Below are 26,565 nucleotides of genomic sequence, written 5' to 3' on the forward strand. Positions count from 1 at the left end.
AAGCAGTGGAGGCCCTAGACCAACAGGAGCGTGGAGATCCTAATAATTATATCATGGATTAATGGATTCGCTTAAGCTTTTATTAATTTGAATCAGTAAGTATTTCTTGACTGATATCGGTAACTTTTAAAATATTAAGTAGTAAGATTATTATAATTTGACTATATCTCGGTATTTGTTAACTCACTGAAAACTTTTGTGGCCCCCACCTCTGTGGAGGCCCAGTGAAGTTGCCCCGGTTGCCCTTCCCTAAATCCGGCCCTGAATACGTAGTTCATATTTAAACGTATTTAATACTTCAAAATTGAAACGAATTTTTTTTTTTTTTTGAAAAAAAAGGAGGTGGAGTTTGTTCGCTTATTTACGATTTAAGTTTATGCGTTAATATATATGCGATACGTTAATATTTTGACATTCCTTGTATTTCCAACTTAATAAATTTCTAGGCTTCATCAAAAAATCCCTTTTTTTACAAGTGTGTGCTAAAACTATAATATATCTCATGTAGTCATAGATAACAAATATGTACTGTTAGTGCAGAACTGTCAATTTGACTTGTTGAATTTTATTGAATGTGTTATATGTATGTGATGTATTTTAACTTCTATTATGTATTTTTTTATCCAATAAGAGGAATAAATGTATTTCCTCGAGCTGTTATTTATTATTTTAACTCTCTCGTCATAATTAACCTTTGTTGGAAATATATAAATCCCTTTAATAGACTATTTATCTGTCTATAACCTTAATGTTTTTTTTATTATGTGTACAAATAATACAGAAATGACATCAAGATGAAAAGATAATATGGTTACTTCGTTGATTTTACGTGAAAGACCAACTCTCCTTCCGACATATCAAATAAATAACTTGTAAAATATGGGTATTGTTTAACAAAAACAAACATTGCACTCCAAAACTGCCGATTGTCTATGAGAGGCTGGAGCTAGTTAAATGTATAATGTATAGGTACAAATAATCAAAAATCTAAATCAACACCACCCTTTCATTGGTCGTCCACTTCCTCTGTGTCCAAAGTCAAGATCTTCCTCACAACATGGTCCTCATTCCTCCGACTCGTATATATGTATATTTAATAATTAAAATAAGAGATGAAACGGATATCCGGTAACTATCCGGTACTCGGTCTATCCGGCCACCAAAATACTATCCGGCCGAATACCGGATAGCTACTATTCGGAATTATTAAGAAAAATATTTTTGTGTAATTATTGGCTTAATCTAGTTAGTCATAGAATTACTTGTCTTGAATAGTTTTATGATGATAATATTTGATTTATATGTAAATAATAAATTAAAGTACTACGTCGAAATATTCACTGTCACAAGATTCTAATAATATAACGTTCATCTAATACTTTTTTTCATTTTGACTTCATGCAATCCGCGACGAAAACTTTTTAGGCTGCAATTACGTCGTAATTTTATTTTACATCCTTATCCATAACTGCTGCATAATAAATTTAGGGATAATTAAAAAGAGGGACACAAAACCTAGTGGATCAAAGATTCTAATAGATGTCGATAATATAAATCGCTTAGCTATTTTCTGAGTTATGACATGTGAATCGCCAAGACAGTTGGGTGATTTAAACGAAGGAATGCCTCACACAGAATCTAGCATTGGACAAGCGACGCGTGTGTTGCACAAAATGCCTTTCACATGCCTGCTCGCTGTCATTTAAATGAACTTTAGAAGGAATCTCCTTTACTTCCCAAAACACACTTATTTTAGTATGAGGATCATCATCACCTTGTACAAAATTAGTAAGAACAGTATTACATTTTACATTATTATTAATTTGCTTGCTAAACAAAGGCACATGACCTCCAATAAGCCAGCCCAAATTGAACTGTGTAATCTAGGACACCCTGGACCCAAAACAGATCCGAACCGAGGAGCATATCAACTTGAGACGGTTCATAAAACTTGGGATCCCCTAGGATAATATGACTAGGAATTAATATCAAAATTAGAATTAGGTAGCGAACTAGAAGTTGGTTCATGACATAGAAATTGGATGTAATATTAAAAAACGTATTAAATGATTTAATTTGAACAGCACCTGCCTGACATCATTTTCTGAATAATTGTTACCAAAACCAATAACATTCTTAGTAGAGCTTAAAGGGGTGACATCTAGTGACAATTTTCATTTCAAATTTAAAGTTAAAAATGAGGTTTGACTGCCACAATCTAACAAGGCGCGCATAGTTACCGATTTACGCGTCCTTGGATTGACAGCCTCAATCAGAGCCGTCGACAGTAGGACTTGACTCATATTATCATTACAAAAGTTAGCTAGTGTGTCGACGGGGCTAATATTGCTTACAGTAGTAGTTGTATTGCCTTCGATATTTGTAGTAAGGTGCAGGAGTGAGTTGTGCCTTTTTTACACTCTCGGCAAAGACCAAAGTGACATTGACGAGAAAAATGACCAGGCTTCAAACAATTCTTACATAGTTTCAATTAAGTCGCCTGGGTAATACAATCACTAAAGCTCATCGCCCTAAATGATGGGCAATCAAATATCCTATGCTTAGTAGAATTACAACAAGTACATAGATTAGAAGGAGACGGTCTTTGTTGTTGATCAATGTTTGTGTTGCTGTTAGTAGTGACGCATATGACTTCAAGTGTGAACATTCCGACTTCGAACTAGTAGCAGTTGCGGCTCGCTGCTGACCATGATTAGACTTAGAAGAGCTCTCAGCCTGCGGTGTACTGATTCTAGAATGGATGCACGATCATTCAGAAACTTGTGAAAATCTCTAAGCGTGGGTATCAGTTGACATCGTATTACGGTTTTCCTCCTATCCCATGAATGTGTTACTGTCCAGCTTAGATGAAACCAAATGTATGACAATAACATCCCAATGTTCAGTTGACTGTCCTAGACTGGAGAAAGCGCGCAAATTCTTGCTCACGTGATCGACTACTACTTCTCAGATTCTTTATTTAGTGCGGTAATATTAAAAAGCGGATTGAGGTGATGGTCTATTAAAAAACGTTTGTTGTCATAACACTGTAATAGCAGGTTCCAAGCCTCCACATAGTTATTGGAAGAAACTTCGAGATTCGTGCTGGTTCCCTCTCTAAATATGAAAGTAAATAATGAAACTTATTGACGGGGCTAATTCGACTATTTTGATGAACTAGAGATTTGAATGTTTCTCGAAATTCCATCCACTTAAAATGCGAACCATCAAACTTAGCAATGTTAATTAACGGAAGCCTAAAACCGGTTTCATTATGTTCGAGCCCCCAATGGCTTATACTATGATAGTTACTAGATTCGCGGTCACTATCAACGTGACTGTGCGCCTGCAGCAGGGTTTGAGCCTACACAATATGGCTAATAAAAGCACTCTCAATGTTTTCGCGTTCCGCGAGCTCCTCGTCTAACTTATTAACATTAATAACTTCAATCTCGCTTTGTAAATCGTCAAACTCACAAGATAAACCTTCAAACCTACTAAGCTTAAGAGTAAGTTCGGCCCCTTCTGTCGTAGTAAGCGTTTCCAACTTATCGAATCTATCAATATAATTTTTAAACTTAGTTATTTGTCCCTTAACAGAACTACGCTTTGTAATTAGTTCCGCCAATTTTTTATATCATCCTCGATTTCCCATCGTAAAATGTCAAAGATTATTACAAAATTTGTGAGGAAAAAATTAAATTAAAGTTTAAAACTAAAAATATCGAATGAAAAACGCTCACGTCCGTTTCTGGTGGTATCTGCCGCACGGGAGGTCGAGGTGGTGCCTCAGCGGGCAGACATAGCGCGGCGACGTGGCGGTGGTGGCGGGAAGTATCGGTCCCGCTCACTATAGCGACAACCCTGAAATGTACGACGGTATGATCACCACACAGAATGTGACGTAAGACAGTACAAATGACGGCGTTTAGGGTTAAATTGGCCCAGTGGTAAGAACGCGCGCATCTTAACCGATGATTGCGGGTTCAAACCCAGGCAAGCACCGCTCATTCATATGCTTAATTTGTCTTTATAATTCATCTCGTGCTCAGCGGTGAAGGAAAACATCGTGAGGAAACCTGCATGTGATAAATTTCATAGAAATTCTGCCACATGTGTATTCCACCAACCCGCATTGGAACAGCGTGGTGGAATATGTTCCAAACCTTTTCCTTAAAGGGAGAGAAGGCCTTTAGCCCAGCAGTGGGAATTTTCAGGCTGTTGTTGTTTTTGTAGGGTTAAATTTTGTTACGGTCGCTATATCGACGATAAAATGTACTAACGGCAGCCTTTAAAAGTACTAAATAAGGTCAATATAAAATTTAACAATTATATTATATATTGATATATGTCTGATATTGTTTAAATATAATAAGTAAACGGAAAGCTTACTTATTTTCTAGAGAGAACTCGACTATAAAATCGGATGACGCAATACATTCACAAGGCAAAAATGTAATTACGTATTATATTATTATGTTTACACAAGTCAAAACCACTAAAAGATGTTCAGAAAATGATTGAAAAGAGACTAGAATACATAAAGGGACACTTAGCTGCAATTATAGTCTGCTGCGTTGTGAGTAGTCTAAAGTCCAACGACCGGCAATGCTAGCTTCGTGTTCCTTTCAAACGCTCATAAATGTTCCGTGGGTTTAGCTCGTTCCTCAATACTTGACTGGACTCCGTGCGGTGCTGCCCGGTAGCTGATTGCTATGGCGCTGTTGCTGACCAATTCCAGCAGGACTCCAAGCTTCCACAATCCAAATGCTTGAATCAATATTACCTTCGACAGAATATGTCCTGTCATGATCGCCAATTATGTCTATTAATTAGACACTGGAGTCCGAACTCAATTATACAAAAAATTGCTTTAAAACTAGTTTAATCTTGATATTATTGCAATATTATACATTGTTTCGTTGTCGTTAGTAGTTAATAAGTGAATAAAAAAAACAAAAGAAGATCACAGAACATGCGATTTTGCATATTACTTTTTTTTTGGAATGTTGTAAAAAAAGGTTTTATAAGTAAAAAAAATAATGTTGATTAAATTAAATAAATTTAGATATTTATTAAATATAGATATTCATAAAATTAAAATCGCAGGCGCGAATACTTTCATCATCCTTTTTGGAAGTATAATATGTGATGGGGGTAAGATATGTGTGTGTTGTACTTATCGCAAAAAAGTTATACAAAGATAATGTTATTTATTGAAATACTATTATTATATTTTGAATTTATATACGAATAAAGCAATTATTTCTTTATAATGGGTAAAAAAGGGATAAAAAATTTTGCTACACGTATTAATATATGTATAGATTAGCTATTGTTGTAGTATTACTACACATATCAGTGACTGAAATTTTAAGTCGGTTAATGTCATGTGTCAACTCCACTTTATGTATTGTCTATATATGTATATTCCTGACATTGGCAGAATGTTTTGCTAAGTAAAGAAAAAAAAGGCGTTAGGACCCCAGTGTGTAAATGTGCTACATACATGTGTCAGCGGCTGTTTCATTTGTTGTTCCTTTTAGGACATGACCACTCGCTATAATCTGGGGGCACGGCAGTGCCCCCACCAAGTCGAGCAAAAAAGCGGCACGGCCGTACCATCCTTTTCTCGAAGCAATTCAGGCCATTTTCGACTCCCTGTAACTTCGTTGTGGATAAAACTAGAAGACTGAATTTTCAGTAACCATGCAAGCATTGTAAAGACACGGTATATTTCAAATTTCAATTTTAATTCAATTTGAACCAGTAGTTTAAGAATTATAACGGGTTAAAGTTTCTTAATTTTGTCACCCACTCACTGACTGACTCATCGATCATCAAAATTCTAAGGCACTTCTAGCAGACCTAGAAGCTTCAAATTTGGAATATAAGTAGTGTTTGGTGTATGAACCAAGGAAAAACTAAAATAATTAACAAAATGATAAAATTAAAAAAAAAAATTACGCACTGAATAATTTAATTAACACTTGTTTTCATGCGATGGCCGAGTCAATATATGGACCACGATCGTGGTCTTAGGGAGTGGACGTATTAAGACAGGAAGTCGCTTAAGTATTACATGGATAAGACTTGGTATTACATGGATCTCACAACTTTTTACCGCAGAACAACTGAGTTGCGAGACTTGGTTTTTTTGACAAGTATTGTTTTTGATGGGTTTAAAATCGTCTCTACGTAGCGATCGATCATGTCAGATTGTCATCGAATAATAATTCTTTTATATCTTTTAATAAGTCTATGTTTTATATATTTTAGTGTACGTTTATAAAATAATGAATTGATGTTCCCGATTTGATGCTACCTGTTGACTTCCAGGCAGGATATATTAATTTAAATAATTGTATTAACTAACATGACTTTGTACTTTTTAAATGTTGAAAAAGAGTAACTACTGAGTTCCTTGCCGGTTCTTCTCGGTATAATCTACTTTCTGAACAGGTGGTAGCTTCACTTAATTGTTAAATGACGATTCAAAAGTGCTTGTAAATGCCCACTTGAATAAACTTTATATTGATTTTGATTATAGCGTTCGCATTTCTAGCTGTAGCTTCGACATTTGTTTATAAAGAAGCGGACCCTTAGACTAATAGTCAAAAGTGAAAGTTGCTATATAATTATTACGAACCGATCTACACGGGATAATTTTTAACATTCGTATCAAAAGATAAGCAAGATTAGCGGGTTCTGACGATCGAAGATTTTATAATACTGGTTAGTTCTAGTCACTAGCATTAACCATTGTTTTCGTTTATCCATGGTGAAAACTGGTATACATACTACTATGCAGGTCGTTAATCGACACTCAAGGATTAATGTTATCATAATGGTGTACAGAACAAAAGTGTATCTTAATTATTTCTTAAAGAAGAAGTTTAATTATAATGTGTCTCTAATTGGATATTAATTAACAGTAAATTTTTAGAATCATATTACGCTGAAGGCATCATATAAATGTAATCAATTAAAAAATGCTGTCGCGTTAAAAACACTACAACAACAACCTGTATATTTTCCACTGCTGGACTAAGGCCTCCTCTCCCTTTGAGGAAAAGGTTTGGAACATATTCCATCACGCTGTTCAAATGCGGGTTGGTGGAATACACATGTGGCAGAATTTCTATGAAATAAGACAGCGATTGAAGCTATTAATGACGATCTTGTTTTAATCTCTGACTGGAGTAAGCAATACGGACTTAACATCAATCCAAGTAAATCGCAGGCAATCATAATTGGTAGTCCAGGCTTGATCTCGAGGGTAGATTTATTAAATTTACCATCTGTTGAGTTCAGAGGTACTACAATATCCAACTACTCCAACGTTAAAGATCTTGGTGTATTTAGACCAGACGTTATCATGGTCAGATAGACAAATAAAAGAGGTCAGTGGGAAAATATTCGCTGCGTTGAGTTCATTACGGCGACTCCTATCTGTACTTCCAATTCCTACCAAAATTATGCTAGCAAACTCTCTCCTTTTATCAATTCTACGAGGACCAACTTAACAAACTCGAGCGATTTTAAAGTATTGCTATTCGATTCATATTTTGCCTACGAAAATATGACCATGTCTCCGAATATCGTTCAAGACTCAAGTGGCTTCCTATACGTCTTCGCCGGAACTTGCATATTCTTTCCCTTCTGTTCTGTGCGCTATTTAACTAAAGGTTTCCTACTTATGCAAAGGAAAAAATTTGAATTTCTTGGGGATCCTTCGTTACCTATTAAGATTTAAGCGGCACCTACCACTTAAAATGCCTGTACACAAAACAAAATTTCTAAACATAAGCCGTAAGGTTATGGAATACCCTTCCAGTAAAGTTATAAAAGGCTCCCTTAATTTTAGCTAAAAGAACCGTTAAAACTATTACCTAAACAATAATTTAGACGACTTTAATTAATGACCTTTATACAACATTTATTATGTATTTTTATATCATTTTATTATCTTAAGTATGTATTAGTATATAATAGAGATATATATTATTTATACATAATATTTATATATGTAGTAAGTATAAGCATTAGTGTGTAAATATTTGTATGTAAGTTTATGACTGCACTGCCTACGCCGATGGTTTTAAAATCTCCCTTTGATTGGGTCTGAAAGAGATGGCTAATAAGCCATAAGTCCGCCCGTTGTAACACTTTTAATGTACTTCTTTTTTTTTATTATATATTTTTTTAGTTTGTGGTGAGCAATAAAGTATAATTAAATAATTACAAAATGAACGATATTTCTTTAATTTATATAAAAAATAGTTAAGGCCCCAATGTCGAGCCTTGCGGTACACCTCATGCAAGTGATCCTAGAAAAGTGTGTCATATTCTCAGACCTAAAACGATAGTAGTGTTGTTTGGAAATAGTAACGAGTCGTTAAATGTATTAAAACCATGCAAAATGCTGGGTTTCCTATTTAGAAACGCTTAGCAATTTAGGAAACTCGAGACAAAAAACTACTCTACGCAAGCCTGGTCCGTAGTAAACTAGAGTATGGAAAAGTGGTTTGGAATCCAAGCTACCAAATACATAAAGATCGCTTAGAAAGTATACAAAGAAGATTTACTAAATTTTACTCAGTAAGATCTAACAAAAAACTACACTACGATGAGAGGTTGAATAGAATCTCTATTAGCTCATTATCTGATAGACGTACACTTGCTGACATGACTTATCTATTTAAGCTGTTAAACGGAACCATTGATAACACCGAATTGCTGAGCCAGTTATCCCTCCGTGTACCATCTCATTGCTCAAGCATAAACGGTACGGGACAAATCTTGCGTACCACTCCCTAATACCTAGGATGTGCAGGCAGTATTGGTAAATTTGTGAAAGGGATGGTTCCATCGATTTGTTTTGCAACAGTTTAACAGAATTTAAAACAAAGATTTGTAATAGCTTTGTTAATTGTGTTGTGTTTAGTCGTGACTGATTGTTTCTATTATGTACTCATAAGCTTTAGTTTGTTGTTTTTTTTTTTTAAGTTAGTCTATTTTTATCAATTAGCTTATGTTTTGTAAATTCATATCTACTTAATAATGACTTTACAGTCCTAGTTTGAGTTTTAATTTTACGCTTATATGTTTTCGTATAGTTTTACTCTTTATGCAAGCTGTAACTACCTGTAAATGGAATTATATGTAAAATTGCAACTTAAGGATTGATAATTTTTATGTAAAATATCCACATGTAATTATGTTGGTGGTTCTTTAATAAATAAATACCTAAAAAGCAGTAATCTTTAGAAAGTACTAGTTCTGTGAGTTTCATGTTTTTTGTATTTGTATTCTGATTCAACAAAATAATAGAATATTTTAAACATTTCGGTTTTTTTGGCGAAAACTAAATAAATACTATAATCAAACTTAAAACTATTACAATAATTGTATTTCAATTATTAATAATATATAACTTAATGAATAAATAGTTTCTAATTATAAAGTTAATGATTACAAATAAACAATTAGGAAATGACAATAACATAAATCAATGCAGTAGCTTTCGTCCTTTCCTGTTCAGTTACTTCAGTTTGTTACAAACGGTCATTCTTACCAAGCTATACGCGTGTGCTAAATTTGAATATATATATTCGTTGAATATTAAAAAAAAAATAGTAATTTTGATAAGAAGAAGACGAATTTATTAAGCTGAAAATGGAGGATGTTTCGGCAACAACTACTTTCCCAAGTCTGGCTGTTGAGAATACAGTGCAAGAAGATATAATAAGCTCAGGATCCCGAAATCTATCGACTAAGACTGATATTAAAATTGCTGAAGTGCAACCTTGTAGAAATGTAGAAACAGAAAACATTGCCAGTAGAAGACGTTTTCGTAAACCAAATAAATCACAGAACACTGTGGTTGCAAAAAGTGGAACGCCAAAAGGCAGATCACAAAAATCGCCATTAAAAGAAACATCTTTAGTAGTGCCAAGCAAAGTTCATAAGTTAAATCTACCAGATAACTATCAGGGAAGCCAAATGTTCATGCCGACGGGCGAGCGGATATTCTGGGTTTGTCTAAATGCAAGATTATATATTAAATTTTTTTGCCAAAGACTTAGCAAGCGTCAATCCATCCTCACAAATGTTCGCGTAGTATATATACTAAACCTTGGATTGCATTTTCATATTTATATTTATGTTTTATCATAACACAATACTTATGATTTGTAATGAACTAGTATTTCAACGGTACCTTTTACAGGACGAAACTACATACTATATAGCAAATTAACTTTCTTTTAATTTAGTGATTGTAAAATATCATAATTATGCCTAAAATATATATAGAAGAATAAGTGTACCTAGCTTTACTATAATAGATGTATAATATTTGTAGCTGGGTGAAACTCATCCATCTGCATCAGACACCGCTTCGTATCAAGATTTCAAAGAAATTAGGTCTCAGTGTTTGGCTGACGGCAAATTGTTTAAAGATCCCGAGTTCCCAGCGGCATTTCGCAGTTTGTACAACAAGCAACGATCGGGTAAACGGCTGAAATGGCTCCGACCTAAGGTGAGATACATATATATTATTCTAGATATACCCAGATAGACTTTGGTCGCGTAAAAAATATGAATTAACTTACAAAGTAACTTAAAATATTAAATTGATGTAAGATGTCTTGTTTACAACACTTTACAACCATATTTGCAACCATATAAAACGATAGTGATGGAATACTATAGAAAGAGTCGGATTTAAAGGTCTGGAAGCCCTGGGACCACAAAACCGTGAAAGCCCTAGAGCAGCAGAAGTGCGAAGAAGCGTGAAGAAGTATAATTATATTATAGATAAATTTAATATTTTAATTTCAATCTTTTAAAATAATCATTAGTAAATATTTGGTAACTCTTCTTAATCTCTATTGTAGCACCACCCTAAATCTGATCTATAGAACTCTTCACTTATTTCAGATACTGTCATATTAACAATAGAACCTTACTTTACAATTAACCGTATAAAGTTTTTATGTTAGGGTTTATAGATCAGATAAAAACGAAACCCTTAATAATAATCAATGCCCTAACGAAAACCTTAATAGTAATCAATGCCCTGTCTGTCCGTTCGAAAATTTCAAAGAGATGTTCTCTTTGGGCTTCCTCCTTTCCACTTGTTATTAAGGATCAAGAGAATAACATTCTACATTATGACTTGGTGGTAGGGCTTTGTGCAAGCCCGTCTGGGTAGGTACCACCCACTCATCAGTTATTCTACCGCCAAATAACAGTACTCAGTATTGTTGTGTTCCGGTTTGAAGGGTGAATGAGCCAGTGTAACTACAGGCAACAGGGACATAACATCTTAGTTCCCAAGGTTGGTGGCACATTGACGATGTAAGGAATAGTTAATATTTCTTAAAGCGTCATTGTCTATGGGTGATGGCGACCACTTACCATCAGGTGGCCCATATTAGGATACATCAGAAAATTTGCAATTTATTTTAATCCCATTTTGGAAGGGGGAATCGCCTTTTGATTATTCTTTTTATCGTCACAGAAAATTTGCGAAAATCCGCAACTGTTCGTAGAGGGCTACAGTCGCTTCGACGTCCAGCAAGGAGAGCTGGGCGACTGCTGGCTGCTGGCCGCGGTCTCCACCCTCACGTTGCATAGAAAGTTAGTATAGTTTTGGATTTTTTGTATGAACAAAAATAAAAGAAAAAGCAGATGATATTTAGCGAAAGCTAATAGAGTATCAAATTTTCTTACGCCAGAAATCATTTTGTTCCGGTTTGAAAGCGAATGAATGTAAATTTACATGATGATGTGATCAACTATATCAGTCGTCGTTATGATTAAAAACCAAAACAAAGAAAATACCGTTAAAACTAAAACAATAGTTACATATTACAGCTATTACATACCATTAAAAAATAAAATATTGTTTCAGTCTGTTCTACCAAGTGGTACCAAATGACCAAAGTTTCGATAAGGACTATGCCGGTATCTTCCATTTCCGGTAAGTTGTGTCTTTATTGTAAGAGACCCTTCGTATACCTGTGAGTTAACGTTCTGTGCTGATTCTTAATCTCTATTGAATGGAATATCATTACATAGTATAAAACGAAGTCACTTTTTAGTTTTTCTGTCCCTATATCCCTTTTTATGCTTAAATCTTTAACACTACGCAACGGATTTTTTTGCGGTTTTTAATAGATAGAGTGATTCGAGAAGAAGGTTTTTATACATAATACTTGTACATAATACAAATTTGTAAAGCAACACTTATAATTTTAGAAGTTTCGACTGTTATGTCATATCATTGCACCCGTGCGAACCTGGGCGGGTTGCTAGTTATTTCTAATAACAAACACGTTACGGAGTTATTGTAGCAATTTTACTTGGTAGTAGGGCTTTGTACAAGCCCGTCTGGATAGGTACCACCCACACACTGGTCAATCTGCCGCCAAACAACAGTATTGTTGCGTTCCGTGTTCCGGTTTAAAGGGTAAGTGAGCCAGTGTAACTACAGACACAAGGGACAAAACATCTTAGTTCCCAAGGTTGGTGGGGATTGACGATGTAAGGAATAGTTAATATTTCTTACAGCGTCATTGTCTATGGGTGATGGTGACCACTTACCAGCAGGTGACCCATATGATCGGCCAACCTATACCATAAAAAAGTGAATAAAGCAAAAATGTATAAATGTTTAAGTATATTGTAGTCTTTTCACTGCATTTGGAACTTATGTTGTCTTAACTTATTGGAAAAGATTTAGCAGAATTCATGTTTTCGCATACAGATGCGATTTTTAAAGAGATTTCCATTGTGCTTGTAGTTTGGTTCCCACCACTATAGGGGTGCTACATGTTAAAGGTAGATTGTTTTCTTGTTTGATAGCGATATAATAACTCTAGTATGTGTTCCAGGTTCTGGCAGTACGGTCGCTGGGTGGACGTCGTGGTAGATGATCGTCTCCCCACTTACAGAGGGAAACTCTATTACCTGCATTCCTCCGAAAGGAATGAGTTCTGGGGTGCTTTGTTGGAGAAGGCTTATGCTAAGTGAGTAATATATACTATACAAGATCAGAAGAGGAATTAATTTAAAAAAATACGATCAATACGCAATTAGACTTGTGTGTGTAATATGTTATCGGTACTACTGGCCCTTACCCGCTTGTCGGACTTAAGATTCAGCTCTGAAATATGAGCCCTCCGGACATTCGTCCTGTTCTTTGAGACCGCTCGTCAGCTCAGAATGTAGGCTCATGTAAAGGTATGGAGAGCGCTTTCGGCCATGTTTAATTGACGTCACGACCCTTTTCCTGACGTCACTAGTCTGTGTAGTTATTTCCCTACAAAAGGAGAATAAAAAAGTAAAAAACCTAGCTATGCAACACGATAATAAATCTACCAGTTAGGATTGCGACACATTGGCAGCAGACCGACAAATTTGGAGGCATATCGTGAGCACTTAGGTGATTTTGATGATTTTGAGAGAGGACTAAAAGAAAAGCTCGATGCAAAACGGCAAGGGAAAATATAAAAAAAAGGGAAGAAAAATGAATTCTCAAATACATTACTTTTTTATATCGCTGAAATAAAACATTTAAGCGCACGAAGCAGGGGTATATGGTAACTCACCAGCTCCGAGGGCACAGGAATACCCACTAAAAAACCGGGGATGCCCTATCCATCTCTTCAAGGATGCGCCACTACTACCTCACATACCTCGAGGCTCCAATAATATATCTAGACCTGTAATTATATTGTCTTTGTTTCAGATTACACGGTTCCTACGATGCACTTAAAAGTGGTTTTACATGCGAAGCAATGGTGGACTTCACTGGGGGCGTCACTGAGTCCTACCAAATGACGTCACTCCCTGACAACTTCTTTACCATACTCTTGAAGGCGTATGAGAGAAACTCGCTTTTGTGTTGCATGATCGATGTAATATTGTGTTACTAAAATATACCTAATACTTTAATTTTATAATCATTTTAGAATGCCACCGCTTTATTTTAACTTATTTTTCCGAACATGTATTAGTGAATGAAAATATATATACCTAAAATCTATAGCAAAACATGTGGAATCAATTAATTATGAAAATGTAAATTTTTTATTCAGTCGAGTTTGTCGCTTGGATAAGATACACCGACAGCTCATTTTAAGCTTGCCTGGATAGGTACACCCACTCACTCTATCCTACCTTCCGTAAGTAAACCAGATTAAATAAGGGCACAATAAACATGACCGGTGGCGCATTAGGCGATGTAGGAGACAGAATTGCCTCAGAGTGCCAAGATATATAGATGTTAACTATTTACCATCAGATGGTCTGGTCTGCGCACCTACTTTTTTATATTATTTAAAAAAAGACTTTACAGTTAACCAACCAAATTTAGTAATCCTGCTTAATCAGGTAGTAGGTCTAACCTTAATTACACACCTGTGCTGTGAATACGTTTTTAATTTTTTTCCTTTCATAGATTCAAGACTATTATTTCATCAGTTATAAGGAACAAAATAACAGTAATAAGGATGTCGTTACAGCCGGACCCCAACGTGCTGGAGGCGGAGACGCCGGCTGGCCTCATCCGCGGCCACGCCTACTCCGTGACGCGCGTCACGTACGTCGACTTCAAGAAGGGCTGCCGAGCCGACAAGATCCCACTATTGCGGCTGAGGAACCCCTGGGGAAACGAGAACGAATGGAACGGCGCCTGGAGCGACAAGTGAGTATCGAGCGACTATGTTCTCTGTACCAATCAGTATCATTACATATAAGAGACTCCCCTAGCTTGGAGGCCCACGGTGGGCGTGTCGATAGCATACGTAAGAGATCCCGTGAGGGGGTTCCCTAAAGGCTGAATGTGTACCGCTGGATTTTTAGTCTTTGTTACAGTTCCGTAATGCTTGAAGATGAAAGCTTTTAAATAACTAACTGTATTTCAACTAAAAGAGCAACAATTTCTTTCCCTAGGTCTCCGGAATGGCAATTCATTCCACAGTCAGAACGGAAGAAGTTGGGCTTGACTTTCAGTGATGACGGCGAGTTCTGGATGTCTTTCGAAGATTTCGTCAGTCATTTTGATAGGTGTGAAATAATACGCATTATATTAAAATAATACTAAAACATTTATTGATATGCACTAAAAATAGTAACTGTATGTATATATCTTGACCGCATAGAATAGTGGCAAGAATGCTAACAGCATTTCCTCGTTAAATCGCAATTCCGATCCTCTGGGCAAAAAACGAACCAGCCCTCCTGTCACCAGTGGAGGCAATTAACCGAGGTTTTATACTTTTGATGAAGCTTTTTGCACCACTACTCCAAGGGCCAAGCATTTCGAGTAGTGTCTTCTGATTTTACATAACGCAAGTGCTTTAGCTATTTACATTGGGATCCGAGGAATGTATGTGATGTTGTCCATTATTTATTTTTTTTAATTATAAGATTTCTAAATGTTTTTAATAGCATTGCCTTTCTTATACAATTCTTATGTTTGTTATATTTAATGACAGAGTCGAAATGTGTAACCTGAATCCGGACTCCTTCAACATCAAGGAGTGCCCCGAAGGATGTACAAAGAAATGGGAGATGTCTGTTTTTGAGGGAAAATGGATGAAAGGTATGTAACATCGGTTACTCCGTTGTTGCTTAGAGGTCTTGGTAAACGAATTTCAAATATAAAACTGATAACTGCTGACTTACGACGCGAAATTCTATAGCGACGAATAGCGCCAATTACTGCCTATTTACACAACCAATAGAAAGAGCTCCCTATCGCGCCATTCGACGTTAATCTTCGCTATACAATCTCGCGTGGTACATCAAGAGTAATCGGTTTTACGAATTTTGTTGATGCTACATCTAAGTTGTCTCGTACTATAACTACGTAAAATAGTTTTAATGAAAATTATTGTTTCCAGATATTTCGGCTGGAGGTTGCATGAAGTATCGCGATACCTTTTGGAAGAACCCTCATTACACCGTCACCTTAAAAGATCCGGACGAAGACGATGAAGAGAACAAATGTACCGTGAGTGATGTTTGTTATGAATTTACGTATTTTCTTACACAATAAAATCGTAACACATTACTATAATTGTAACTTTATCCTATAAATATGGTTTGAGTAAAATTTTGGATGTAAATACTGTTATTTTCCTTGGCCAATCCAAGGAATCAAAAATTTGCCAACTCTGAGGCATTTACTCTTACTTGTAGTATAGAACATTAATGTCGGCGTCATCTTCTAGATCATCGTATCTCTCATGCAGAAGAACTGTTACTACCGAAGTCAGCGAGGCCTGAGCTTGCTCCCCATAGGATTTGCAGTTTTCCGTCTCCCAGATCACCATGATGTTCAGAAGCCGTTCGAATGTAACTCCATTAACTCCAATGATTCCGTGGGATACACTAATTCTTTTACTAATCAAAGAGAAGTCTGGCAGCGGTAAGGAAATCATTACATAGTATAAAACAAAGTCGCTTAACGCTGTTTGTCTATGTATGCTTAAATCTTTAATATTACTATTAATACTGAAAAACTGTGAATATTGTAAAACATTCTGCAGTCCATTTAGTATCAGCAATGCAACCGTGCGAGTAAGAAGGGGCGGGTCGCTAGTATAAATATTATAAAATTAAAATTCACATAATTTTTGTCACTGGTTATTAGCGACCTTTTCTTATTCATGAGATAGTTGGAAGTGGATATGTACTTTATCAGTCAATAAAAATATTGGATATTTCCGATAAAAAAGAAATGAAAACAATTGGCTTACTACTGATGGATCAGCCGACTACGAACAATGGATAGTAGGATAAATGTATGAAGCTCGCAAACGAGTTTAGTTATTCTATATTTAGTACACGTAAGCAAAACGAATCGTTAATTTAAAATTGGTGCAATTCTTTAGTATGTAATAGTAAATCTTTTATTAATTTCGTTTTATAATATTTTCATAAATGTGCTGCAGTTACCAGTTGACACCGGGCTCCTATCTAATCGTGCCTTCAACCTTCATGCCCAATGAGGAAGGAGAATTCCTCCTACGTGTGTTCTCTGAGAAGAGCAATAATATGACGTATGTATATCTTATTATCTATTTATAAATTCACACATGAACATATAAGTCAAAGCTTAAGCACTTATATGCTACTTTTATTTTAAGGAACCTCAATTCCCAAATGTAGCATCTTGTTGATTTAGATTTTTTATAACTAACTGTCTCGTTGCTTGATTGGCTAGATTCATGGCTGCAGACCCCGAAATCCCCTGACAAAACTGATCGAATCGATAAAGTTGCCTAGTAAAAACTTTTCAGGATCGAGTCTGTAAGTTGCAAGTACATTCCCGTACCTCATAAAGCCCGTAAAGCCTTCCTGCGCCTGAAATCTTTCTGGTCAGATTTCCTGTCCCATCAGATAGCGGATGTGATACTGTATTACAAACTCGCCTACGCACTCGCGCATGTAATATGTCCTGCGTAGTTTATTAATCTCCTTTGGATTAGCCGTCTTGGCTGCAATCGGTCAGGATGTCAAAAATATAACAAATTTACTACAAAAAACAAAACTATCGTCTTTTTTTAATATATGTATGATAACCTATACTAATAATCTTTTATTTTTAGTGAAAACGACGAAGATGTCTTTATGAGCGATCTTGACGACAGGGTAAGTGGAATTGTTAAACCTACGTAAGTTTCCCACTGCCGGGCAAAGGACATCATAAATAAGTTTTGGAGCTTATCGCTGTCGTGGTATAACGCTAATGCCCTTGCCTAACTTTCGATCGATTTTCACTTTTGATGGCATATTAATAAGAAACAAATTCTCTTTTGACATATTTATGCTGTTTTTTGGTATCTAGATTAATTTTTGAAATAATGCTATGATCTTATCAAGGATATGTTACATAGGTTCACATGTTTACCGCATTTTATGTGCTCATAGCTCATAATTGAGTTTAGGTAGATAACGGCATTATAGACATACCACGACAGAATTTTCACCGCGCTACTGTAATGCGAATTAGTGGATAAAAATGTGGCGAAACATTCACACGACACCTTCAGGTTTCCTCGCGATACTTTCCTTAGCGGCCGCAGGTATACTGTAATACTGCAACTTATACGCATATATATAGAGGACTTTTACAAGCATCGTTTGGAAGTCAACAAGTATTAGCTCCAGACTTTTTTATCATCTATATTCTCTCTTGTTGAAAAATGTGCTTTATTATTTAATTTTATTTTATTATTATTTAAGAAAACTAGCATTATTCCTGATTGTTATAGGACATCAATTATATTTATGTCATATAACAATCAGGAAATTTTCTTTATTAATAATTTGCACACGTGCGAAGCCGGGCGGGTGTATTTTAGTTACGAAAAATACAGAAATAGTCTGTGGAGAAGATAATAAAATTCGCTGTAATATAACAATAAAAATATTGTTCATGCAGATTAAAAAATTGGCACTAAATCCTGAACCAGCGGATCCAATTCGAGCCTTATTCAACATCTTGGCCGGTGCTGATGGGGAGGTAGACTGGTGGGAATTAAAGGAGATTCTGGACTATGCTATGAGGGAGGGTAAGTGCGCTCAGTATGATAGAGTTCATTCCAAACCAATCTCGATAAAATATTAACATATTATTTGATTAAATAGAATCAGACCTTAAAATTGAAACCCGTACACTTGTACAGACTATAAATAAATTGTAAATAAACATTATTTACTGTAAAATGGACATAATAGATATAACGGCACTGGAGCGCCATTATTATCTTTGTCTCTTATTATAAGATTTGTATGACTCATCATGACGGCGTGTTGTTATAAATTCCAGAAATACAAGGTGGTATCGTATGATTACAATGTTGTAATGCTTTACATGCGTTCGTACAATTATTTTCAATACTTAAATCAAATAATGCACTGGGATTACAATTATAGACGTCGGCGATCCGTTTGCGAGACATACACCGCTTTTACCGGCCGTTATTCGTTGTCTTAGTAATATTAGCCATCTGGCGGCGCTGCACGTCAAACGTTTCACTAGAGTAAGCTTAACTCACCCTAGTCCAATAATCAAACCTTTACAATTTAATTCAACATTAATCAAATAGATAGCATTATATGTTAGTAAGTGTAACGGTTTTATATTAAGTGAAGATTTTCACTATACTTAACTGTATAATATATCCAATTTTTTACTGGTCTTATCTATACTTGAATATTAAAAAGCACGGGTATTGGGTACGGGAGTGTAATGTAACTTCTTTGTAACTCCGGCACAATATTTAATTTGCAAACATTTTATAACATATTCCTAATATGTTTTATAATTATTCCACCTCCTTCAATTGCTTCAATCTGCTCAAGCCGAGATGACTGTTATAGACACATTAATATTTGATCTAGACAGATATCAACATCATACAGACCAATTTACCGGTTATTACCCACTATAAGTAGGCAAGTGCAACAGCAAGATTCACTATGTTCTTCATTGCCAATGTGCCATGAAAGAAGATGTTATATGCCTTATGCATGTAGTTATAGCAATGGCTCACTAACCCTTCTAACCAATACACAACATGACTAAGTATTGCTGGTTGGCGTTAAAATATATGATAAATGGAAATGTACAGAAGGCCAGAAAGTCCTAGAAAAAAGGGAAAAATTAGTTTGTAATTGAGAACAGCAATTTCAGTTGGACTTTTTTGGTCTTTATCAACGACCAAGCCCTACCAATCTGCTTCATCCTTTGGCTTTGCGTCGACATGTTTGATCTCTCTGCATCTTCTACCGAAATTTTCACTGGTAACGTTCCAACGAATTGTTCGGATTTATCCCGACTATGGAATTTCACCTTCGGATATCTTGTCAAAATTCGAAGTTTCACTCGCTTGAAGTCCGATCTTTATGTCCGATAATCCACAACACCGCGATTCTTAAGACATTTTCTGCCTCGCACAACAACTCTGTTAAACTAACTTTCGCCGGCAGTTGTTCCGAACCGTTTTCAAACTTTGGAACCTTCAATAAAAGAGTGTAGGTACTCCTTCCTTAAAGGCCGACAACGTACCTGCATGTCTCCCCGGTTTTGTAGACGTCCATGGGTGCTGGTAATCACTGTTACGCGTATTTTGTACCTCCTACTCATTTGCTACTACAACATTAAAAGAAAAATCTGGACGCCATAATATTTCTTGCGATATAATTTACAAGCTCGTTGATAAGTTTGCTATTGATTGATCGTAGTAAGAAGAAATAGATAATAAATAAAAAACAAATATGTAAATCTGCCTCAGACTCTAAAATAAGACAATTCTAAGATAGGTCACCAATACCTTGATACAAAAGAAAAAGCAAAGAGGTTTAAATAAAGCCATTTAGTTTTAAAGAGGAAATCACTTCCATGTTCGAAGACTTGTTCAGAAATTATAGGAGGAATCCAAAAGTCGAACGACGGCGTGCATTTTAATTTATCTCGCGCAGTTGGCTAGTATCTCTTGAAAACTAGCCGTAGTATTTCGACGCTAACTGTATATGAATTAATACAGAGATAGCCATGCGTCGCGTAGTCGATGCCGGGGGAGTAGACCAGCAAGAGCAGAACTGTCTAAAGCAGCTGCTGTGTACTCTATGCACTAACATCTATCAGAAAATCCGCATCGACAAGCTACGGGACCTGATGCAAGAACAGCAGGAACCAGGAACATGGCAACAGGAGCAGGTCCTTCTCGACCAACCACAGCTGCGAGGTAACGAGTGTTCTTGATTCGTGTATTTTCTGAGATATATATTAATATCTCATGATAAATATGTTAGAATAAATCTGGTAAGAGCTGTGACCTGGCACAAATAATTTATTATCAAGGAATTATTCTCTGTCCAGGATATACCTAATTAGCAAAATTGCAAATTGGCCCGTCGTTTGATTGTGATTCAGTAAATAAAACCGTATTGGTTTATGTCGCCATAATGGACCTCATTGATTTTACTTTCAACAATTTATTATGGCTTATGGCTTCTTCTATCTTACCTAGCTGGTCAAATTTCAAATCCTTTGTCAGATCAGTAAAATGTTTTGTGTCAAGATATTGTATCAGTTTTGCAGATTTCAGTGTTTACACTCTCGTACCTCGGAATACTCGTAAAACCATCCTGCGTTTTTGCTCTATAAAAGTGTGTCTGTATACACTCTTGTATTACAATATTCAACTTGCGGTTGGCTAGATAAACAACGTTTTGTGTATAAGAAATATTAATAGTATATTTTTTTCGAATAAGCGTTTATAGAACTTTTAAATTAAGAATAATAACGACGTATTACTTAATTATAGATAGTTAAGTCTTTCCAGTGATTTGGAATATGTCGAACTAATTAGAAAGTAGTAACTTATTGGTTCACTAAATTCTTGATTTCTTTGTTTAGTTTGACAGTACTCCATTGAATGATTCTGTTCCGGATAACTTTAAAGTAATTTACTGTCTCTAAGCCGAGATCCTAGGGGATAATTTAAAGGACTTAGGGCTTTGGACACAAACCTTGTATTTCTTTATGGTAAAAACGGTACCGCATATAAAGTGATTTAAGACTAAAGATGAATAGTCTACAAACTACAATATTTAGTGTTAAGAAATGGCAAATATAAATTATAATCAACGTAAATACTAAAAACATTATCAGATATAGCATCTTATCAGATTTCGCCTTTTAATTCTATCTTCATTGTGTATCGAATATTGCAGAACTTCAAGGTGAAGGTTACTCCGAGAATGTCTGCAAGAGGATGATCGAGATGCTGGATAAGGACGACACCGAGGGTCACGGCGCCGTCCTGTTGAAACACTTGCGTGACGCGCTGCACTCGGCCGGGTACACGATCAACGCGCTCGCACAGAGGCGACACTTTAACCTACTTACAATGGATATGGGCAATATCCGAATTTTGTGACATCGTTTGTGTTTATTTTTATGGAATAGGTTGGTGGACGAACATATGGGCCACTTGATAGTAAGTGGTCATCATCACCCATAGACAATGACGCTGTAAGAAATATTAACTATTCCTTACATCGTCACTGCGCCACAACACAGCTCATATCACGGGATACAATTCGCCGAGTTTATATTGTGCATTGTGGGACTCATCAAATCCGGCCCTGAATACGTAGTATATTTAAACGTATTTAATACTTCAAAATTGAAACGAATTATTATTTTTTTTTTTTTTTTGAAAAAAAAAAGGAGGTGGAGTTTGTTCGCTTATTTACGATTTAAGTTTATGCGTTAATATATATGCGATACGTTAATATTCTGACATTCCTTGTATTTCCAACTTAATAAATTTCTAGGCTTCATCAAAAAATCCCTTTTTTTACAAGTGTGTGCTAAAACTATAATATATCTCATGTAGTCATAGAAAACAAATATGTACTGTAAGTGCAGAACTGTCAATTTGACTTGTTGAATTTTATTGAATGTGTTATATGTATGTGATGTATTTTTACTTCTATTATGTATTTTTTTATCCAATAAGAGGAATAAATGTATTTCCTCGAGCTGTTATTTATTATTTTAACTCTCTCGTCATAATTAACCTTTGTTGGAAATATATAAATCCCATTAATAGACAATTTATCTGTCTATAACCTTAATGTATTTTTTATTATGTGTACAAATAATACAGAAATGACATCAAGATGAAAAAATAATATGGTTACTTCGTTGATTTTACGTGAAAGACCAACTCTCCTTCCGACATATCAAATAAATAACTTGTATAATATGGGTATTGTTTAACAAAAACAAACATTGCACTCCAAAACTGCCGATTGTCTATGAGAGGCTGGAGCTAGTTAAATGTATTTTTTTACTTTGGTACAAATAATCAAAAATCTAAATCAACACCACCCTTTCATTGGTCGTCCACTTCCTCTGTGTCCAAAGTCAAGATCTTCCTCACAACATGGTCCTCATTCCTCCGACTCGTATAAATGTATATTTAATAATTAAAATAAGAGATGAAACGGATATCCGGTAACTATCCGGTACTCGGTCTATCCGGCCACCAAAATACTATCCGGCCGAATACCGGATAGCTACTATTCGGAATTATTAAGAAAAATATTTTTGTGTAATTATTGGCTTAATCTAGTTAGTCATAGAATTACTTGTCTTGAATAGTTTTATGATGATAATATTTGATTTATATGTAAATAATAAATTAAAGTACTACGTCGAAATATTCACTGTCACAAGATTCTAATAATATAACGTTCATCTAATACTTTTTTTCATTTTGACTTCATGTAATTTTTAGCCTGCCATTAAATTACAAGACCCTCTTAATTTTATTTTACATTCTCATCCATAACTGCTGCATAATCAATTTAGGGATAATTATACAGGGGGACACAAAACCTAGTGGATCAAAGATTCTAAAAGATGTCGATAATATAAATCGCTTGGCTATTTTCTGAGTTATGGCATATGAATCGCCAACGTTAAATTTAGCTACGGTTGCTACATCGAGAATGAAATTTACTAACGGCAGTCTTTAAAAGTACTAAATAAGATCAATTTAAAATTTAACAATTATATTTTTAGGCTGCAATTACGTCGTAATTTTATTTTACATCCTTATCCATAACTGCTGCATAATAAATTTAGGGATAATTAAAAAGAGGGACACAAAACCTAGTGGATCAAAGATTCTAATAGATGTCGATAATATAAATCGCTTGGCTATTTTCTGAGTTATGACATGTGAATCGCCAAGACAGTTAGGTGATTTAAACGAAGGAATGCCTCACACAGAATCTAGCATTGGACAAGCGACGGGTGTGTTGCACAAAATGCCTTTCACATGCCTGCTCGCTGTCATTTAAATGAACTTTAGAAGGAATCTCCTTTACTTCCCAAAACACACTTATTTTAGTATGAGGATCATCATCACCTTGTACAAAATTAATAAGAACAGTATTACATTTTACATTATTATTAATTTGCTTGCTAAACAAAGGCACATGACCACCAATAAGCCAGCCCAAATTGAACTGTGTAATCTAGGACACCCTGGGCCCAATGACTGAGTAAATTCGGCTCTTTCTGTCGTAGTAACGTTTCCAACTTATCGAATCTACCAATATGATTTTTAACTTAGTTATTTGTCCCTTAACAGAACTACGCTTTGTAATTAGTTCCGCCAAGTTTTCACATCGTCCTCGATTCCCATCGTAAAATATTAAAGATTATTAAAAAACTTATGCATCACTGTTATAATAACTATATTATGTCAATTGAGTCCGCTATAAGGGGTTGTCCATTAATCACGTGAGGCTTGAAAGGGGGGGAGGGGTTTGATAAAAATCACGAAAATAACATAAGGGGGAGGGGGGGTGTAGTAAGATATCTCGTGTATTTATTTTTTCGTCTAATGCGCGATTTTTTAACAAATATGGTCCTTAATTTCAGAATAAAATAAGATTATAGTTTATACCTATAGATTATGTATTTAAATTAGGATAATATTCAGAAAATTTTAAGATTCGTTGTAGGTACTAAAAATGCACGTGATGTTGAGAAGGGGGAGGGGGTGTGGTCTTAAACCTCACTACGTATCACCAATGGGGGAGGGGGGTTAATAAATGCTAAAAAAAGATCACGTGATTAATGGACAACCCCTAAGTAATAATCCAAGGTACTTCTGGACACACATAAAGAATAAACATAAAAATAGTTCCAACTATCCACCTATCATGCCATTTAATGAAAGTAAAGCAACAGACAAAAAAGGCATATGCGATCTTTTTGCTCTTAACTTCTCAAGCGTATTTGAGGCAAACCTTGGCTATTCGAGCTATAGCTTAAGTAAATCGACATCTTGTAACGAAATGGAAAATATATATATTTCTCAAAAAAGTGTTGCAATTAAATTAAAAAGACTTGATGTGCATCAAACTGCGGGACCGGATAATATACCACCTATATTTTTGAAAAACTGTTCTGATTCTATATCTTTACCACTAGCAATTATCTATAATACCTCTATTTACAGTGGAATATTCCCGAATAAGTGGAAAGAGGCCAGAATAGTACCAATATTTAAGGACGGTAATAAGGAATGTGTACGCAATTACAGACCAATATCGATCCTATCAGCAATGTCGAAGGTTTTTGAATCCCTTATTTACCCGTTTATTTTTCATCATGTCAAGCCTCTTCTATCATCCGATCAACATGGATTCATTGCTATGCGGTCCACAAATACAAATTTATTACACTACCTTTGAGATCTTATAGACGCAGTGGACAGCAATTTGCAAATTGATTCTATACAGATTTTTCAAAGGCATTCGACAAAGTTAACCATGATCTATTGCTTCTTAAGCTGGCGCATCACGGAATTTCCAATCCTTTATTGACATGGTGTAAATCTTATCCTTGTAATAGGCCATCGAAAGTCGTCACCGATGGCTATGAATCATATACCTACCTTGCCACCTCCGGAGTCCCTCAAGGCTCAAATTTGGGTCCACTCTTTTTTATATTGTTCATAAATGATCTCATAACGGTAATGAAGCACTCACGTGTATACGTGTTTGCAGACGAACTTAAAATCACTAAGATTATTAAGCAACAGTCCGATTTCTTGGAGCTTCAAGAGGACCTAAATAATCTAGTAATCTGGTGTCAGAAAAAAAAATGTATTTAAATCCCCTGAAGTGCTGTTTCATCAGATTCACAAGAAAAAGAAATCCAATAAATAGTTCATATACAATCTACAAAAAACATCTAAAGGAGTCAAAAACGGTTCGTGATTTAGGCGTTATATTTGACAGTAACCTCCGCTTCGATGCTCACGTTGATGTCATTGTCACTTCTGCATTGAAATCGCTGGGTTTTATTATAAGACAATCTAAAGACTTCAGGAGGACATCCACCATGATTCGACTTTATAATTGTTATGTTTGAAGTAAACTCGACTATTGTTGTCAAGTATGGTCACCGTTGTATAAGATATATGATGATCGTATTGAAAAGGTGCAAAAACGATTATTGACACACTTGTGTTACAGAATGAAGGTACACGTCAAAGCTATAGCGATAGACTTAAGTACTTCGAAATGCAACCTCTTCGTGTGCGAAGATCCTTATTGGATTACTTTTTTTTTTTGGCGGTAGGTGTCAAAAAGTGCACACTTTCTCAAACTGTGATCCTATATTATAATTAATTATTAAGTGAATAAAACCAGTTTTTTTAGTTCAAAGTATTTATTTAAAGTAAAATCAAGTGTTTACCTACAATTGTGATAAGAATTGTGGCTCCTATGTGAATATATGAGCTAACACCTGCACTTACCTGCTGGCTCTTCTTATAGCTGACACAAAATAATTTTGAATTTGGCATTTCTTAAAGGAATCACAAAAAAAAACACTATGACTAAGTTAGAAGACATTTTAGAAATGCACAGAAGTATTGGTGAGTCTCTAAGTCAACGTATGACAGAATTTGAAAAACAGTTAAAATCTAACACTAGTGACTCTTC

General features: G+C 35.4%; 1 protein-coding gene across 1 annotated transcript; it reads left to right on the plus strand.

Annotated features, from left to right (window-relative positions):
• The first annotated feature begins 9,678 nt into the window (after positions 1 to 9,678).
• Positions 9,679 to 21,968, plus strand: LOC124540652 (calpain-A-like). Its single transcript, XM_047118319.1, has 16 exons — positions 9,679 to 10,038; positions 10,367 to 10,543; positions 11,528 to 11,646; positions 11,921 to 11,989; positions 12,903 to 13,037; positions 13,760 to 13,928; positions 14,535 to 14,716; positions 14,965 to 15,078; positions 15,510 to 15,616; positions 15,918 to 16,027; positions 16,248 to 16,444; positions 16,971 to 17,078; positions 17,628 to 17,670; positions 18,464 to 18,593; positions 20,571 to 20,771; positions 21,763 to 21,968. Exons 1-16 carry the CDS (start codon positions 9,679 to 9,681, stop codon positions 21,966 to 21,968), a joined length of 2,427 nt encoding a protein of 808 aa, XP_046974275.1.
• Positions 21,969 to 26,565: the final 4,597 nt, after the last annotated feature.

Source organism: Vanessa cardui, chromosome 26, assembly GCF_905220365.1.
Source record: "Vanessa cardui chromosome 26, ilVanCard2.1, whole genome shotgun sequence".
NCBI lineage: Eukaryota > Metazoa > Arthropoda > Insecta > Lepidoptera > Nymphalidae > Vanessa > Vanessa cardui.